Here is a 19,933-nt window from a genome sequence, read left to right as displayed (position 1 = left end):
TTGTCAAAAATGTCATTCTCATCTTTATTTTTGGGCATGTAGCATGTTTTAACAAACCAATTTTACATGTGCGACCATCTGTAATATCAAAAGAAATACAATATATTTTTAATAAATTCCTCATCAATGTAATTTCACTTTTAAATAAACAATAAGTAATAATAAGTAATGGGGTAGAACAATGTGTTTCCACATACTGACCAGTGCAACACTGACAGTTACAACTAAGGTATCCAGGAAGTCTGAAAATTAAGATTTATGTAAGACAAATAAACTTACTTCCATTTGTTTGAAAACCAAAAAAAGGAAAATAATTTCTCACTTGTAAAGTACACATCTTACATGCAAAAACAATTTTAAATGCTATTTTCACTTTAAATAAATAACAACTGACTGAAGAATTCAATGACAAATTTGAAAAATAAATTAAGAAGCAAAAGGAAAAAATAGTAGTGTACCTTTTAAAATTGCTGAGTAGAATAAATAAAACCAAATGTTAACCATTTCTCACTTTACCATGAATATTGCACTGTTTATTTCATATTTATGTCAGTTTCAATGCATAAAAATCCTAGTAGGTCTGAATAGTTTGGATCAGTCCATTTTTCTCCAACAAAAGAATCCCTAGCTTCTAGATTTTAAAAATTGCACTCTTGCATTTGTGTTTTAGTACAAACAAAACACAAATATATTTCTTTTATACCAGTGGCAACCGGATAATAGGCATATTAAGATACTCTTAAAAAGTAAGAAGTTTTGTGAATGTTATCATTTTAAAAATCCTGTACAGAATCACAATACTGACAGAATCTATCTAGTGCACCCACAAGTGCCTCATTGTTTTGATTCACAGTCCTTTTTTCACAAAAGCTTATTCTAAAGAGTTCAAAGAATTAATAATACACACCATGTGGATAATTTGGGGTTTAAAAACCCATGGCTCTGGGCAACAACAATTATAGTTAACAACATCCACTCACAAAAAGACTGTGTCCTAAGATTTTCAGAGTTGGTTTGCTATAAATAAAACATTCTTAAGTAAAGCCTTTTTGCACATTGACAATACTTATCAGACATCAGCTAGGCCACAGTGAAGGAAATGACTTATATCAAAAGGACAGGGTAGCAGCTGGTTGTGAGATGGCACACCTCATACATTCTGCTCAGAAAACACAAAGGCCATTTACAGAAGACTAAATTATGCACTGAAAATGTGGAGGGCTTCTCTGCACTATCAACAGTGATATCGGTCCCTAGAAATTAAAAATCAAAAGTTTCAAAAACATAACTGAAGATGAAGGCTCTACTGAGGAGAATACACATAACCGATCAAAGAAATACTTAAGAGTATGCCGGTGACTTTTCCTGGCATTAACTAATATGAGTTCTGGCATGTTAGACATTTTACCATCTCATGTCAACTATGACTATAACAAAAGAAGCCATCTGAAAGATGAGCAAAGAGCAAATGCAACCAGGGTCCTTAACAGCAGGAAGAAGCTAGTTCAACATTCTACACAAAAGCAGGTACTCAAAACATGCTGGTAACTGACAGACCATCTTACTTAAGAAACCCGCTGATTAGATGTAATGCTTACTGAATGGACCCAATAAATGTTTTAAGAGCATGACTTAAATATCTAATAAATGTATACGAACATGTAATTGTTGTACTTCCCTAAAGAAAACTTGTAAACATCTGGTGAGTGTCTAATTAATGCTTTAACGTTAAAAACTGGCCAAAAAATGCCCAGAAACGTTTGGCCCTTCAGCACCCAAAGCTCTCAAAATATAATGTTAAAACATCTCTGCTAGAAGGATTTCAGTAATCTGAAAAATTTCATACCTGAGTGGCTTAAACGTTCTCTTCTACATTTTAAGGAAGTGCAAGGAGTTTCTACACTCAGGAATTGCATAAGTTTTTCTTTCCTCAAAAGAAAATATCGAATGATATAGAGGTAGCATAACTTGCTAAAATTAACAATCAAAAACAAACAAAGCAAGGTTATTTTCAATCACCTTAATAGAATTATTACAAATGTTTAAAACTTTACAACCTGGGTTTTCTATTCTATCTGGGTGTGTCTAAAACCTCATCATTCTCAACCCTTTGTGTAGTGTCAGGATTTTGATGAGTCCAGGCACCGCTTGGCCCCGTGGCATCCATTGCAACATCAATGATAGAATCTGGAGTCATCCACCTCAGGAAAACAAGGAGGAGATAGTCGAGCACAGCTAAAAAAGCAAAAATATAGCCTGTTACTGGGCCACAGTGAGAGATGAGCCTGTCCAGTCGCTTGTCCATCGGCAGCACAGCTTCCCCCGCCACCCGTTCGTACACCTGAAGGAGAGAAGACTGAGAATGAGCTGGTGGACCCATCAAAGGACAATTCACACTGACCAGGAAAGTTTCAGAAACATAAACAGAAGTTGCTCGTGTTTATTGTTGTTGTTATAGTAAGGATGTCCTTAATGCCCTTTGATACAACTCTCATTGGGTACATTGCCCAGTCTGGGCAAAAGACTGGGCTAGATATGTGTGACACAAAGAATAAGCTACAATTAATTCCTCTCCCCTAGGAGATCACCATCAACTTCAGCTGAGTACTAGAATACCAAAGACCTACAATTTCTGAACAGTTCTTTTGGGTCACCAATGCAAAGGATATTTAATTCAACACTGACTTTAGCAGTGCTCAAGCAGGACTGGCCTTGTCAATGCTCTGACTGGTCAAAGAAAGCTCTCACTGGCATCTGGCAGACATCAGGCATAATCAGAGTGCCACAATATAGTGGGCTTCTGGGGCTACACAGGCTCTTCTTTCAACTGCCACAAGGCCATCCATGCTACTCAGAAACATTCCACAGACTGCAAGTAAAACAGGGGAAAACAGCGGGTAAATTTTAATAGGCAGCATAGTTCACACTTGAGCAAACTGAGTTTGCTGCTGAGAATTGGTAAGTAGGTGGCTTGCTTTTTAAAACATTGCTGAGCACGTTTTGCTCTAAAATAGCAAAAACCAAAGATCTTTAAACATACTTGTTTAGAACACATCAAATGGGCCAGCATGACCATTTTTTAACTGCCTTTAAGCATTACTTGTGCTTCGTTTCACAGACCTGTAAACCATCTTCTTTTAAATTCAAGAAAAGTTACAACATGAAGTACAAGATCTACAGGTCAGTGGCCTTTGAAAAGTATAGGACACTTTCATCTAGTTCTTCTATCCTGAGGACATTTTAAATATAAACATTTTAATCAGGATGATGCTGAAAATTATGTGAAGGCTGAAGCCCAATTTAATTTTGTGATCAACTTTCTGAACAACACAGTTAAAAGGAGTTTAAAAGAATTAAAATGTTGCCAAGCATGGCAGCTCAAGCTGCAACCCCAGCAGCTCTGGAGGATGAGGCAGGAGGATTGCAAGTTCAAAGCCAGCCTCAGCAACTTAGCAAAGCACTAAGCAACTCAGTGAGACCCTGTCTCTAAATAAAATATAAAAAAGGGCTGGGAATGTAGTAGCAGTTAAGTGCCCCTGGGTTCAATCTCGAAAGAAAGAAAAGAATCAAAATGTCTAGAATTAAAAGACCAACTACAATTGACATGTTTGTCCAGGTTTTTTTTTTTCATGTCAGCTAATTTATTATCTTAGGTGATAAAATAACAATTTACTACTATGACGAGAATGTGACAATCTGTTATCGATAAGGATTTACTTTTTTCTAAATGTATAAACTACCAGAGTATAAAATAGAAAAAAATATACAGATGCTTTATTATTACTTTAAACATAACTAAAAGAAAATATGTGGTTACAAGAAAAGTCCTAACTAGCTCTTTTAATGCATGCTGACAAACTGTCACCATAATTCTTTATGTATAATAGCTCAGAATTCTTTATATGATGTCCATCAAGAAGGTCAAGTCACAACTTAAAAGAGCTGTGGTTCTCAATCAGGATGAACAAAAGAGTGGTATCACCAAAAAAAAAAAAAAAAAAAGCCAAAAACCTCTCTAGCCAAATATCCTTGCTAACCGTACACAAAATTCCATCTCTGCTCCCCCAGAGTCACATTAGAATTTAGGAAGTGGTTGGGGAGCTAAGGGGGCAGGGAGACAGAGTCTGAAGAGGTTACCCAGGTAACTCTGACATGCACAGTCACAGATAATCAGTGCTAGATTCCAGCTTTCAAAGGAAAAGGTAGCTATTTCACATGGATTGAGATTCTGCAAGACTTCTAAAAGGTCAGAGTGCCTCACAGACACTTCAGTCAAAAACATTTATTGAAAAACATCTTATGTTTCAACTGAAAATTTTATTACATATGACAATTTTTAGAGATAAAGATGTTTTTGAATTTGTTCTCAAATATGGGCTCATTTTATACACTGAATCTGATCATTGAAACTAAGTAAAAAAGCCTTACAGTAAAAGACAATATATTCTCTTCTCTGCTACACCTTGCTACTACTTCAGGCTAAAAACTGTCTGCTCCATTGCATACCTTGAAAATATAAAGCACTACTCTACACTACAACCTTCTCCATACTCTACCTGGCTGTCTTTCTGGTCCAGGATTTCTATATACTAAGAAAATGAATTGTTGTTTCCCCAATGAATGAGTTGTTTCCACTCAGCTTGTTACATGGTGATAAAAGGCATGAGGAAGAAGTAGTCAGGAGAAAGACCTAAAGGATAAAACTGTATAGAATAAATGAAGTCTCTAGACCAAAATCAGGAAGCATTTCTCACAAGCACACTCTCCTACCTAAGGGTGTCAATCTATTTCCTGTACCTGTCCTTTTGAAATTCCCTATAGCTGTCTTTTATTGTGATCATTTTTCCAACTTTTTAAGTATATTTTGAATTCTAACTCATTATGTTCTCAAACAGTTCAAAGATGCAAAAATCATTTTCCTGCAGAAAATCACAGTAGTTAGCAAAAGGACCAAAAAAAGTTTAGGAAGCAGCTTGAATCAAATATTAACAAGTTATGGGCTGAGGTTATAGCTCATTAGTAGAGCACTTGCCTAGAACATGTGAGGCACTGGGTTCAATACTCAGCACTGCATTCAAAAAATAAATAAATACATAAATAAAGGTACTGTGTCCATCTATAACTAAAAATATTTTTAATATTTTTAAATATTTAAATTTTAAATATTTTAAAATATTAACAAGTTATGAGGTTGCTCTAATTTTCCTCAGGAAAATCAACAAAATCAGAAGTCAAATGCAATGTTTTAACGAAAACTTAGCCAGGATGTGTATCAAAAGAGAGTTCATAAACTTAACCAACAATATCAATGGCAAACTTGTATGTAAAAGAAAGCAAATATGTGTGTGAAACATCAAGAGTTCAGACAAAATCTTTTCTCAGCATGTGACATACTTTTTCAGTTCTTTCTGCAACATTCCTCCAGGTGTAGAAAGTCTTTACTATGTTATGGATATTTTCTGGAGCTGGCAATGCCCCCGACTTCTGTTGTAAAATAGCTTTCTCCAACCCTTTGCACAAAGATTTTACTGAAGGCTCACACAAAATAATAAGATCTTCTGGAAGCACCTCAGGAATTCCACCAACCCTGGTACTTACAACCTTGAAAAGAAAAAAAGGAATACATGGTCCACTATAATCAGACCTCGGGGAAATCAACAAAATCAACTTAAAAAATTATTACAGCATGTGTCTCAGTGTGTTTTTTTTTTCTTTCCAAAATATGAACACAGAAATCCCAACAATACAAGCCCTGAAAACTTTTTACCTGTAAACCACAACTTGCTGCTTCCACAATCGCCATGCAGAATGCTTCGGTAAGGGACGTATTAAGAAAAATATGTCCTTGAACTAAGACATTTCTAACATCCTTGTGTTCTAACGCTCCCAAAAGACGCACCCTGATTTTTTAAATGAGAGGGGAAGAAAGAAGGGAGTGAAAAATCATGCCACAAAAGAAATTTAATTTCTAAGCTAAGTTAGCTATTTATATTACACTTAGATTCTTTTATTGTAATGTTTACCACCTCTAAGAACCAGTATCATCAAATAATGATCTAAAAGAAAGCCTCATAAAGCTGTTGAGTTACAACTCATATAACTAACATATTTCAAACTTTTGTTACGTATACCAAATTTCATCTTCTCCAAAACTAACTTGCATTTAGTAAAAATATTAATACACTTTGGTGACTGAATATTAAAGTCTCATTTCTAACAGGAAAATGGCCTTTTCAAAATTGATGTTTCAGGGGCTGGGGATATAGCTCAGTTGGTAGGGTGCTTGCCTTGCATGCACAAGGCCTTGGGTTCAATTCCCAGCACCCCCCCCCCAAAAAAAAATTGATGTTTCATACATATACATTTTGTGTATTATCAAAGTTACTGAAGAAAATACCTGTCTGAACCTATGTGTGCAGAGCAATTTACATGATTTGGGCCATGTTATTTTTTTCCACTGCTGGGGACTGAACCCAGGACCTTGTGCATGCTAGGCAAGTGCTCTACCAAGGAGCTACATGCCCAGCCAGTGCCATGTTATTTAAATCACAACAAAATATGGCTCAGAAATCTATAAATATTTCCAAAGTGGTTACTTTTGTGTGTGGGTGTGTGCCTTCCACAGTGCCTCCAACAACTTTCCCCCAAAGTCAGATAATATTGGACTAATAGAGAAAATAAAACTGAATTCTCATTTTCTCACTTTTATGTAAATTCTTTTAAAAACAGGACTTATACTACATTTTTATATCAACTACACGCAGGAGAAGCAGCACATCTAAAACAGACATCTAGTCAAAACCAAAATGGATAGCTGATATCTTCTCACCCACGACACTATGAAAGCCATCAGTACCTGTCATGTAGCTGGTATCTTTCTCGTACTTCTTCCAAAATGATTCTCTTTGGTCCCTCTCCTCCAATTATGAAATTTAAATCTGGATATTTCTGACAGAGTTCAGGTATTATACCACTAAGCAAATCGGTTCCTGAAAATATAAAATAAAGATGAATGTTAGAGATATTAATATTTAAACTTTAAAAATCATCAGAACTACTGAGAATTCACTCACTTGGAGAAACCAAATCTCCCAAGACTTGAATGCTTCATAAATTCCTAGGAGTCCCCAAGAGTTGCAATTCTTGAAGACAAAGACCCTGACATTCACTGTTACCTTCCACACACCCAAAATATGGACAATTAATCCTGTTTCAACATACTATTCTTTAAGTTATTTACTTGTCCACGTTAAGTGGTATTTAAGGTGGTTAAAATTTGAGTTAGCTTTCTCCACAGCAGAATGACTAACAGGAGATCTAGGTCTTGCCTCTGCTGTATTTTTGTTGTTGTTGTTTTTAACCAGTGAGCCCTTTGATCATGGCAGTCTCCTGATCTATTAATTGCAGGGAACTATGTACCTAAAGACCAAGGTCTCTTTCAGCTATAAAATTCTATCAATCTATAATTCCACTTCCTGCCACAGGAAAGGACTAAGCAACAAAGTCTAATTACTCCCTGCACTTTGCTCAAAACGCAGTTTGTACAAAGGATTTTGTAATGAACCCTACAGTGTTAGCAGAATTTTAAAAAGTCCACCCGAACCAGCTATAGCCCACTTTCCCAGAATGGGAGTAAATGAGGGTAGTTGGACCTCAACTGTTATATCTTTACAGTCCACAGAACAAAAGAATGCATCTTGATTCCTTTTAAAAAAATATTTTCTGATAATCTGTAACCACAACCTCATGTAATATAAAGTAATAAAGTAAATCATGACCTATAGTCTGAAAAAGTAAGGGACTATCGAAAGCCATAGCAATGGTGCTACTATTTGGTTATTTACACCCACGAATTGCATTTGTTATGTTCATCTACCCACAAACAGGCAGATCAATTATAAACAGATGCTGGGAGAAATGACACATATAAGGTCATTTTCATTAAGTAATGCAAAGTAGGATTCATTAAAGAAACTCTGCTGGTATTTTCAAAAGAGGATGGCGTATATCAAAAATAAATTCCCATGTATTTTTTCTGAATTAATGAAGGCTTCTCATTAAAAATCTTAGCTATCTTTGTTTTAAGTCCATTATCAAATCCATCACCTGAATTTCTAGATAAAGCAAAAGGTGGCTAAATAACATTTAGTCTTCTATGATTCCTTCATTTCCTTTCTTTTCTCTCTTCCCCCCCTTTCAAATACAATGTTAAGAGTTCACTCTTCAAATAAAAATAGAGCAATAATCATAACTGCTGATAATTTTTAACATTTACTGAATGCTTCCTATGTCAGGCAATGTACTTTAAATGCATTGTCATTTAATCCTGACAATCACTTTTCAAAAAATGAGACCGGTTAATACTATCAGTGCTCTATAATAGTTATCAGAATAAAGGGTTTATTTCCTCACTACAAAAAAAAATCATTTCTGGTACCTCTAAGAAGAGTCTAACACAAAGGAACGGACAAAGAGACTTTCAATTGCCATTCTCAAAAAGACAAGAAAAATTCTCAATTCAAACTTCTTTAAAAGCTCAGTCTAACAATATTTTAAAGCATTTTTCTGATCTATCCTAGGATAATGGTGGCCAGGCTGGGAGGAGGGGAACAAGAGGCCTTAACTCGAGAAGAGCTGGACTCACATTTATCATGTCTGTTACTTACTGTGTAACCTGGGTGAGTTACTTACCCTCTCTGAGACTCAGTTTCTTTGTCTGTTACATGCAGATAACATCTACCCTACAGTTGTTGGGAGGGTCAAGTGAGGTACTGTACCATGCACAGGCTTTATGAACTGCAGAATACAAATGGTAGGTTGTCATTACCACTATAGGAGGAAATGGGGTGTGCCTGCACACACACAGAGCACGGGGAAACCCTGCCAGAGAGCAAAACAGAGCTCAGAAGTCAACCAGGAAATCTGGGCAAAGAAAATTTGGACTTAGCCTCTCTTACTTAATCCACTCCAATATGCTTTTGATAGCTGGTACAATAGACATCTCCTGAAGAAATTAATTTGTTAATAAGGAATGGACCATTAATATGACTACTCACTTTTGGATTACAAATGTGGCCGTTCCTTCTCAGAATGCCACTATTTGCAGGGTGCCTGGCATATGGAAAGAGTTCGATAAATATTTGTTGAGTATTAAACAGGAGAAGCTGTACCTTCACTCTGTTGGTGGTTAGTTCAGCTGGTCAAAACATCATAATAATGAAGTAAAGGTGATAGGTTTAACCTTTGGATGAGTAGTTAATTTTGCTGACCCTTAATCACATATGCCTCATACTCAGCTACCTCACAAAAGTATACTATTTGATTAAAAAATAAATTAAGCATATTTTCTAAGTTACAGCAAACACGTCACCAATATCCCAAAAGAGATTCAGAATAAAATACAAGTCCATTCATATCTTCTTCTTTACTTTTAATTTTTCTGGTGCTGGGGATTGAACCCAGAGCCTTGCACATGCTAGGCAAAGTGCTCTATCTGAGCTACACTGAGCAACACCCCCAGCCGCATTCATATCTTCTCAGATAAAGAATAGAAGCATACTGCTGCCTTGGCCCCAGAAAATATGGTTTAGTTTAAGTTTCTTTTACCAGTCTCCCTTAAGTGGACTTAAGCTTCCCATTCCAAAAGTGAACTATACCAACCAGGGACTATATCTAGGTTTTGGGCCACTCCTAGTACACTGGTACACTGCTAAGCTTCTTGCTTACCCAAAACCTGCTGCATCTGTTCACAAATCTGTGTAATGCCAGTTGTACTTGTCACTGTACTGGTTAATTTAATTAAGTATCACATAAAATGACAATATAAGTTTCTACGAAAACTAAGCTGAATGGTTGAAAAATCCAATAAAGAAAAGTCATAGAACTAAGTTCTTGTCAGATGAGAATACAAATGTTTAAACCACTGTGTAAAACTGAAAGCAAATTTTAAAAGTCCAGGAGAACATTACTTCATGCACCTTTAGGTTTTCACCCCACTTAAAAGAAGCCCAAAGTAGCAATGGTAGATTGTGCTTTGTGAAGGTGACTGTGCAAGATGAAGCCACTGAAATCAATGTACTAGTACCTGAAGCCAGCAGCTCTACATCAAACTACTCACTATTCAGTGTGGTTAATATTTTGAATTAAGTTCAAATATTTCAAGAAAGTAAATAAATGATTATTAGGTTCATAAATAGCATTCGTAACTCTCTATGTTTTTATTTATTTTTATTTTTGGTACCAGGGTTCGAACCCAGAGGTGCTTAACCACTGAGCCACATCCCCAGCCCTATTATTTTGAGACAGGGTCTCACTAAGTTACTAGGGAGCTAGCTAAGTTGCTGAGGCTGGCTTTGAACCTGAGATCCTCCTGCCTCAGCCTCTGGAGCTGCTGGGACTACAGATGTGCACCACTGCACCTGGCTCTATAATGTTTTTAATAATCAGACTATTTCAGATTCTGGTAAACAAGTTTCCACAAATGCTTTAGTGGCGTCTATGAGTGCTGCACTGAAGAAAAAAAAAAAAAATCCTTGATACTCCTGGACATTTATCAAGTACAACCTGGGCTAAGGACTTTATAGGAACCATCAGTGAACTTTCACAAAGTTCCCACCGTTGCTTAAACAAATGAAAAAACAAACTTAGAGATGTTAAATAACTTGCCCTTAATCATACAACAGGGTAGAGTCAGGCTCTGACCTTGGGCCATCGAATCCTCTCTTCTTCACCACTTACCTGCCAATATTATCAATGTTTCATATATGATTAGATCAAATAAGCAAGCTATAAAACAGTAGTGTGCCAAACAGGCCCATTCATATTGAGCATATGAACATAGGCATAAAAAGGACAGTTAATTATAAATCAAAATGTTCATTAGGGTCATCTCTGAATAACACCGATACCCCTGATTTTAGTTTTCATCTTTGTGCTTTTCTTAGCTTTTAAAACATCTGCAATGAAAATATATTACCTTTACAATCAGAAAGAAATGGCCATGTGGTGGGTTGAATCCTTTACTTCTTACCACATGTGCAGGGCTATTTTAATTTTGTAAAAGATCTTAGTGATGACACAGCATCAGGTTATTCTTTTTATCTTTCATCAACCATTAAAACATCAAAGGCTGGGTGCAGCATTCATCACCATTCTAAAAATTTCTCTCCTTGGATGTGTAAACCAACATCAGAGCTTTCTTTACTCTGGTTAATGCAGAAGTAATTATAAAACCATTAAACAAAATGAAAAACCAAACAATCATATATATATATATATATATATATATATATATATATATATATACACACACACACACACACACACACACACACACACACACACACATAAGTATTCAACAGCTTTCTATAAGGAAAAAAGACTGCAATGCAAATATAGCTATCATTTCATTACCTTTTCTGTAAACAAGTCTGCTGACAACAACAATAGTTATTACACTATCATGCCTCCTAAATGGGTCTGGAGTGAAGTCAGTAGGATCTACTGCATTAGGAATGACGGACACTATTTCAGGATTCAGTGCTGCTCTTAGTACAGTATTTTCCTTACTAGTATAAGAGACACAAATGATGTGGTTTGTGTCACAAAGAGATACAGTTAGAAGCTTGTTTGTAAGCACCGAGCTGACATCAGCAAATCCAAAAAGGGAATGGTCCGTGAAGACTGTCTGGAGCCCCATTGTCTTGGCGTGGAAGAGAGCATCATGGGCCATGGCAGAAAAAGAACTATGGGAATGGATTATGGTGACTCTCTCCCGAACAAATATGTACCTGAGCAATGGCAGACTGTGAAAGAGGGTCGTGGCTGTAGATTGGTTGTACATGACTTTCAGAGGCAAGTAATAGACTTTGAGGCCATTAGTGAGGTAACGGATGCCTTTTCGATTTCCGTAAGCATGGGTGACAATTATGACCTTGTGCCCTCTTTCAATCAGGCACTGAGAGAGCTGGTAAATATGGCTCTCCACGCCTCCCATGTTTGGGTAGAAAAAGTCAGACACCATGCATATGCTATGGGCACGGGTTCTAGAAGTGGAAAGACTTCCAGGGGTAACCGGGGAGAGTATAGCTGAGGAAGGCTGGCCATGCCCACCTCCTCCACTACAGGCCATGCTGAGGTGATTTAGGCATCAGTTCTTAAGAGCAACCCAGTTATGTATCCTGTTACCTGAAAAAAAGCAAAACAGAATCTCAGCTTAGAGACACAACACATTCCATATTCCAAATCCTGTTAGAAAGTAGTTTTAATGTTAACATAAATTTGTTAGCTTTTCCCCTAGACATAAAAACAAAGCATATAATGAATTTACTCACTTGACAACATTTACTTGCTTAACGTTTACTAGGTACCATACAAGAAAACTACATTCTGCAACATCTTGATTTTGCTAGTGTCTTTATTTTGCTCTAAAAGTCATTGCTACTCACTCAATTCACAATAGCCAAGCTATGGAACCAACCTAGGTGCCCTACAACAGATGGATAAAGAAAATGTGTTATATGCACACAATGGAATATTACTCAGCCTTAAAGAAGAATGAAATTATGGCATTTGCTAGTAAATGGATGGAGCTGGAGAATATTATGCTAAGCGAAATAAGTCAATCCCAAAGAACAAAGGCCAAATGTTCTCTCTGATATGTGGATGCTAACCTAGAAACAGAGAGGATAGGGAGGGGAAGATTAGAAGTTCATGGATTAGACAAAGAGGAATGAAGGGAAGGGAGGGGGATGGTAATAGGAAAGACAGTAGAATGAATCATACATAACTATCCTTATATATAAATACACAACCAGTGTAACTCCACATCTTTATACAATCATAAGAATGGGATCCTAATTAGAATTATACTCCATGTACATATATCAAAATACACTCTACTGTCATGTATATCTAAAAAGAACAAATAATAAAATAATTTTTAAAAAGTCATTGCTATTCATAATTCTAAATGAGTTTGTTACACCACAGTACATAATGGTTTGCAACACCATCAAACCAGTTGTTTTCAATAGTCACATACACACACATCACATACATATATATATATATATATATATATATATATATATATATACATGTGCATATTTTCCTCTACTGTTATCACTTTACCAGCTTCTACTTATTAAATGGCCACTATACAATAGGAACTGTGTGCTAAGAGTTTTCTGCATCTTATTTGTAGCTTCACCAAAACCCTATAAGGTATCAACTTTATTTTATAAATGGAAAGTCTAAAGCTTAAGGGAGGTTAAGGAATCTGTCCAAGATCACTCAGCTCCTTAGAGGCAGCATAATGTGTTTCACTGGTGATCCCACCTACACCTTGCATTTGGATCAGGTTTAACTCATAGGACACAAGAGAAGAGGTATGCAAATTTTTGACCTCAGCCTGAAAAAGGCCCTGTGGCTTCCAGTTATGCACTCTTACTACCCTAAACTACCATGCAAGAAGTTTAGCTATTGTGCTACAGAGACATGGGGGAAACAATATGAAGAGAGACAAGCTCTCAGACTACATAGGAGAGAGCCAGAGGCCCAGCCATGCTCATGTTATCTGGACCCATTCTCTCACCAAACTGCTAGCTAAATACAGCCTCCCTGGTGGCCACTGGCAAGACCAGAAATACCATTAGCCATGCCTAGTAGACTACAGAATCATGAAAAACTGCAAAATGGTTGCTGTTTTACACCACTAAGTTTTAGGGAGAAAGGATGATTAAAACAGCCCAGAATTCAAATCTAATTATTCTGGTCTACTGCCTGGTTTTGTAAGTAAAAAGTTTCATGGGAACACAGACTCACCCATTCATTTATGTGAATGGCTACTTTTGTGCTACAACAGCAGACTATCTGCCACAGAGACCATATGACCCACAGAGCCTAAAATATTTACCATCTGGCTCTTTACAGAAAGTTTGCTGATTCCTGCTCTAGAGCTTAGCCACTGATTCAATTCATCTCATAAATTTCTGCTGGTATTGGCTCTGTGGTTTATGTTAAAATATATCTGGAACTAGATAGCACCTTTTCAAATGTCACCTGGAGTTCATGCTGTAGAAAATCCATATTTTCTCCTTCCTTATTCAAGGATGGTGATAATCAAACTGCTCCCTTCATTTTTTTCCTTAAACTTTCTTTATGTAGGCCCTTCTTCCCTGAGTGCTCTCCTTTCAATGTGGAGTCTGAAAATAAGGCCAAAGTAAAGACAATCTCCATCTCCAGTCAGTTCCTATATCTAAAGTGAGAAATGTATATCTCAGGGATCCCCTAAAGCCATATCAATGTGAAATGCTCATTCAATATTACTACAGACTCTTAGACAGACTTTTTTTTTTTAAATGAATGTTCCACATCAAACAGAGAGATTTTATTTATTTATTTATTTATTTTTGTGGTGCTGGGGATTGAACCCAGGGCCTTGTGTGTATGCAAGGCAAGCACTCTACCAACTGAGCTAATATCCCAAGCCCCAGATTCTTAGACTTTTATAGCTAAAGAATCTTAGAGATCTAGTTAAAAATCTTCCTTAGCTTACAAATGAAGATGCCCAGGGCTCCAGAAACCTCAACTATACAATGGGAAGCCATCCTTAATCTGAATTGCAGATTTCACCTGCAAACTCAGAAAATACAAATTAACTGTGTGTGCAAAGTCTTAACATCAATTCTCTCCAATAAACTCATCTGCATTTTTTAAAATTTTTTTTAGTTGTAGATGGACACAATACCTTTATTTTATTTTTATGTGATGTTTTATTTTTATGTGGTGCTGAGGATTGAACCCAATGCCTTCCACATGTGAGGCGAGCACTCTACCACTGAGCTACAGCCCCAGCCCTTATCTACATTTTAAATATGCTCTCAGAAATACTCCAGCAGTGTCTGCTGAACTGAATTTCTAAGATTCAACATTATCAAATATTGAGATTCCTCAAGTTAACACTTTGAAGTGGTTTAACTAATATTGTGTTACTGTGATTTGTCACTTAAACCTGAACTTCCAGTTCTATTCAGTTTCAAAAGATGAATGATAATGAACAGTGAGTAATGAGCCAAATGAAATTATTTAAAATTTTGTCATTGATCTGAATCGTTCTGAGGATTCTGCCCACCATCAGGACATCAACATTCAATATACAACAGAATCTGAGAATCTTCGAATTTAAAGCTGAAGAGAGGCTTAGAGATAGGATTTATTTCTCTCTCAAATTACAGATGAGAAGTTGTACAAACACAAGTTGAGCAATTTCTCCAAAGTCTCCACCCAGCCACTTAAACTGGAAAATTCAAGAAGACCTTAAAATTCTCGACATAGCCAACAAGCCCCAAGCAGTCATTAGTAGTGGAGGCTCCTTGGGAGCCTCGGGGAGACCTGGAGGCGGTTGGGGATCAAGGGGAAGGTACTTAACAGATAGCCTGGCTCCACTCCGAGAGGTGGCTAGGGAGCGCTAGGGCCAAGGAGGGAGTGCCCCCGCTCAGTCCGCGACCCGGCGGGGTCAGGCACAGTCTGATTAGGCCCAAAGGGAGGAGGAAAATGGCCAGAATGTGTGCAGGGGTCTAAGGCCCGGACTCCCGCCGTCCCCAGTTCCTCGCCCCACCAGCCTTAGCCAACGAACCGGCTCCAGCCTTCAACGCTTCCTCAACCCCACTCGACTCCGGAGACCCTATGACCCGACTTCCGGGCCTGAAGCCCGACCGGCTTCATCCCTTACATAGCCTGCCCCACTCCAGCAGGTACAGCACAGCGCCGACCCGAAGTGGCCGAGAGTGCGGGAGGGGAGAAGGGCAGATGCGCACTTACCGGCGAGTCCCATGGCCGCCGGTGTCCGGACCTCCCGCGGCTGTAGCCGGGGTTCCGCCCCACTGCTCCGAAACACCAATCCGGAGAGTCCGCGCCCGAGAGCCGCGCCCCCGAGGCATCCAATCACAAGGAGGCACCGAAGTCACGTGAAAGAGCGACGTTCAGTCGTCCCCACCCTTCAGCGCGAGAGGTCGCGTCGGCTAGCGCGTGCGCACGTCTTCTAGATGCTGCAGAAGATTGGGTGCGTGCCTATCCTGGTTGCCTAGTTACAGCGTCTCTTTTCAGGAAGCCTGTTTTCTCCTTGCTCGCTTCCGATTGGAGAGACTCGGGAGAGAAGGCTACGAAAGCCCGGGTCTTGGTGGCATTTTGTTTGTAATCATTGGCGCCACAGCAGAACCGTACTGGCAGAATTGCCAGATGCAACTAATAAAAAGACACAAAAAGTCAGAGCAGATCAAAACAAATAAAAATGTCAACTTTGAATTTCAGATAATTTTTCATACAAGTTTGTCCCAAATACAGGAGGCTTCACTAAAAAATTAACAGTGTTTATTTAATAAAGTTCTGATTCAACTGCTTAACTTACATTTTATCAGACAACTGTTCACAGTAGCGGAGACGGCATATGAGGACTCCCACTCAAACAGGTTCAACTGGCTATGCTGGTGCTTAGCCAAAGGACTAATAGAATCAGTAGGAGTAATCTGAAGGTCACCCACCCTTCACAGTTGGCTCTTGGAGTTCCCCAGCCCTGCCATGCCTGTACTTTCAAACAAGAACAAATTCCTTTTTGAGCACCATCATTATCACCACGATGGCTTCCCTTCTGAACCTGGAATAAGCCTATTCACCCCTTAAGATTTCACCTTTTTTTCTGATGGCCTCCCCAAGCCTCCAGAGAGAATTAAATACTCCCATATATACACATATTTACATATATATATAACAAAAATATATATATATATATATATATATATATATATATATTAGTTGTAGATGGACACAATACCTTTATTTTACTTAATTAATTAATTTATTTTTATGTGGTGCTGAGAATGGAACCCAGTGCCTCACACATGCTAGGCAAGCTCTCTACCACTGAGCTACAACTCCAGCCCCACTTTTGTATTTTGATAGTACTTTGGCATTGAACACTGACATGTTCTAGCTTGTCCTAGGCACTGAGCATTAAAAGGTAAATATGGTGGCACATGCCTGTAATCCCAGCAGCTCAGAAGGCTAAGGCAGGAGGATGACAATTTCAAAGACAGCCTCAGCATTTAGCGAGACTTTAAGCAATTTAGCAAGATCCTGTCTCAAAATTTAAAAGAAAAGGGGAGGGGGGGCTTGGAGATGTGGCTCAATGGTTAAGCGCCCCTGGATTCAATTCTTGATTAAACAAAACAAAACAAAGGTAAATAAATAGTGATTCCACTTCTCAAGAATTTACAATCTCATATGGACACATGACACCACTTATAGTCAGTTAAATATTAAGCAATAATACCCATTTAAAACTATTTTCTAAAAGTCAAAAGAAAGTTTCAGTAGGAGGATTAAAATATAAATCTAGAGATATTCTAACTACAGTGTTCAGCCTAATGTATGACCTCAAAGTACGCCTTTAGAGAATTTTCTTAGAAACCACCAAAATTAGACCAAATTACTTATATGCACTGTATTCTGATTACACTTAATAAAATATAAGGACAATCAGTACCAGCTATAGAATTAAATGACCTAAAATGGAAAAGATGTAAAATAAATGTGGATGTAATATTCCCATTCATGTGTAAATTAGATGCCTTAGATAATTTTGGAGAGGGAAGGCAACAAATATGTATTGAGAAATTGCTATATATGTGCAAAGCACAATGCAGAGAGAATCTGGCATGAACATAACTCCCAAGGAATCAAGATGGAGTTATCTATGATAAAAAGATAGGAACTCACAAGTGCCATAAGAAAAATATAGGGATTTCAGAGAGATAGAGTATTTCTGTCTGTGAAAATTTAGCTAGAAGAGTAAATAGAGGGTGTCTGTGCAACTCTTGAGAGCAAGACCATTTCAAGAACAAAATGAACAAGAGACAAAGACAGGTACTGACTGTTCAGTGAACACTGTTGTAAAATTACACAGGAAAGAGATGGGAAAGGGGTGTGGATAAGAAAAGAGTGACATTTTCAGTGATAGAGCAAACTGATAGAGGATCTTACCAAGGAAAATGGACTTGTTGTTGAGCCAGACTCCCAGACAATATGACATTTTCAATTAATATTCCAAGACTCATCAATCATTCTGGTTCAAACAAAAAATGAGAAGAAATACAAAATAAATGAGGAAAGCACAAGTTTCAGCTGTGATTTTTTAAAAAAGAGGATAATTTTTTCCTTGTATCAGAAAAAGAACCAAAATGCAAAAGGGTGATCAGGACTAAAGTCAGATAGGTCCCAGACTCTGTGTATATGGCAACAGGAAGACATAAACCAAGGGTTAGCTCCTATAGAATAGTAAAGACTAATAGGACTCCACATGTGGCTAGAGCCATGAACCAGCCTGGTGAGAGACTGTTGTATTAGTGACATTCAATAAGCCACTTGCCAATATGGGCATCCTTGTGTAATCCCCTCCCACATTGACTCTTGAGGTTTGGCCATATGATTTGCTTGGCAATGGGACATCAATAAATGAGATACCACAGAGGCTTAATAGGTGTTCATGAACTGGTTTATGTCCTGTTGGAAACTTTCCTCTTGAAAGCCAATGGTTATGTTGTGAAAAAGCTGAAGCAAGATCTTCAGTGATGGAAAGCCACATGGAAAGAGTCACCTTGAAGAATGAGAGGTCATCTCCACCATTCCAGCAGTGAGTTCCCAGCTTAATGTAACCAATGGAGTGACTTCAGCCTATGCTATATGGATCAACCCACAGAATTATTTAAATTAATAAGTCATTGTTGTCTCAAGGCACTCAGTTTTTTTTTTCTGCACCAAATGAGCAATGATTTTAAGAGCCACATCCCAAACCCTATTTTGTATTTTATTAGAGACAGGGTCCCACTTGCCGCAGTCTGGCTGGGCACAATCAGGAGCCACTTGTCAAAAGAAACTAACTTTATTTTTAGAACCACACACGCCAAACAAAACAGCCTCTCAGGAAAAACCCTCAGAGCCTCAACTGCCACCACCGGCTTTCCACAAGCCTCTCTCTCCCACACAAGCTTCTCTCCACCTCCCACAATCCTCCTGCTCTTGAGGCCGATTGGCTGGGTCACGTGGGCGGAGCCAAAAAAGTCCACCAATGAGCAGCTCCGTGGTCTGAAAGGGCAGGGAAACAGTCCAATGAGCATCACCGCAGAGGAGCCAATCAGCTAGATGTTGCTGGGGCCGAGGAGCCAATCAGCTAGATGTTGCTGGGGCCGCTGTGAGCCAGTCATCAGCCGGCAGCTGGAAGTTTGCTGGCAGCTGGAAGTTTGCTGGGGCCCCTTCGGCTGTGGCTCTCAACACCCACTGAGATGCTTAGCGCCTCACCATTGCTGAGGCTGATTTTGAACTGCGATCCTCCTGTCTCAGCCTCCCCAGCCACTGGGATTATAGGTGTGTACCAGTGTGCCCAGTGACACTCAGTTTTATGGCAGTTTTACAGCAATAGATAACCAGCTTTCCTTACCTAACCATTTCCCCCACTTGTGAATCAAGATTGAAATAATTTTTTGCAATAGTTGCTACCTTTCTGGGGATATTACCTTGTTAGAGAACTGAACTAAGCAAGGTGATCTGCAATATACTACTATCACTGCTAGTCTGGGAGATGATAAGCAAACATACACACACACACACACACACACACACACACACACACAGAGAGAGAGAGAGAGAGAGCCCAAGATTAGTTTGTAAACCAAAATGCCAAACATTAAAAGAGGTATACTAAGAAAAACACAGAGATGTAATGATAGAGGTTTAACTCATTCCAGATACAATTCAAATAATAGAAATATATGGAAAAAATTGAAAATTTGGAAGCAAAAGCATGCAGAAATGAAGCAAATGTCAATGGATATTAAGGGATCAATTATCAATCTTGAATATAAAGAAGTATTAATATTTT

The 19,933-nt window shown here is 38.2% G+C and overlaps 1 protein-coding gene across 5 annotated transcripts; it reads right to left on the bottom strand.

The window, feature by feature from the left end:
• Positions 1–15,880, bottom strand: Piga (phosphatidylinositol glycan anchor biosynthesis class A). Of its 5 annotated transcripts, none has more exons than XM_046424272.1 (6): positions 15,823–15,880; positions 11,413–12,186; positions 6,857–6,989; positions 5,768–5,900; positions 5,395–5,601; positions 1–2,341 (listed from the first exon to the last, which is right to left on the bottom strand). In XM_046424272.1, exons 2-6 carry the CDS (start codon positions 12,128–12,130, stop codon positions 2,072–2,074), a joined length of 1,461 nt encoding a protein of 486 aa, XP_046280228.1. In that variant the 5' UTR covers positions 12,131–12,186; positions 15,823–15,880; the 3' UTR covers positions 1–2,071. The 5 variants fall into 5 exon arrangements, with proteins under 5 accessions (XP_046280228.1, XP_046280233.1, XP_046280229.1 ...); XM_046424277.2 differs by having other exon boundaries at positions 12,112–12,186; positions 15,823–15,860; XM_046424273.2 differs by lacking the exon at positions 15,823–15,880 and adding an exon at positions 14,047–15,807.
• Positions 15,881–19,933: the final 4,053 nt, after the last annotated feature.

This window comes from Marmota monax, unplaced genomic scaffold (genome assembly GCF_021218885.2).
Source record: "Marmota monax isolate L192 unplaced genomic scaffold, Marmota_monax_Labrador192_F-V1.1 WCK01_AAM20220418_F8-fsc00089, whole genome shotgun sequence".
NCBI classification, from domain to species: Eukaryota; Metazoa; Chordata; class Mammalia; order Rodentia; family Sciuridae; genus Marmota; species Marmota monax.
The sequence above is the reverse complement of the archived record's forward strand: the minus strand, read 5'-3'. Positions and strand labels throughout refer to the sequence as shown.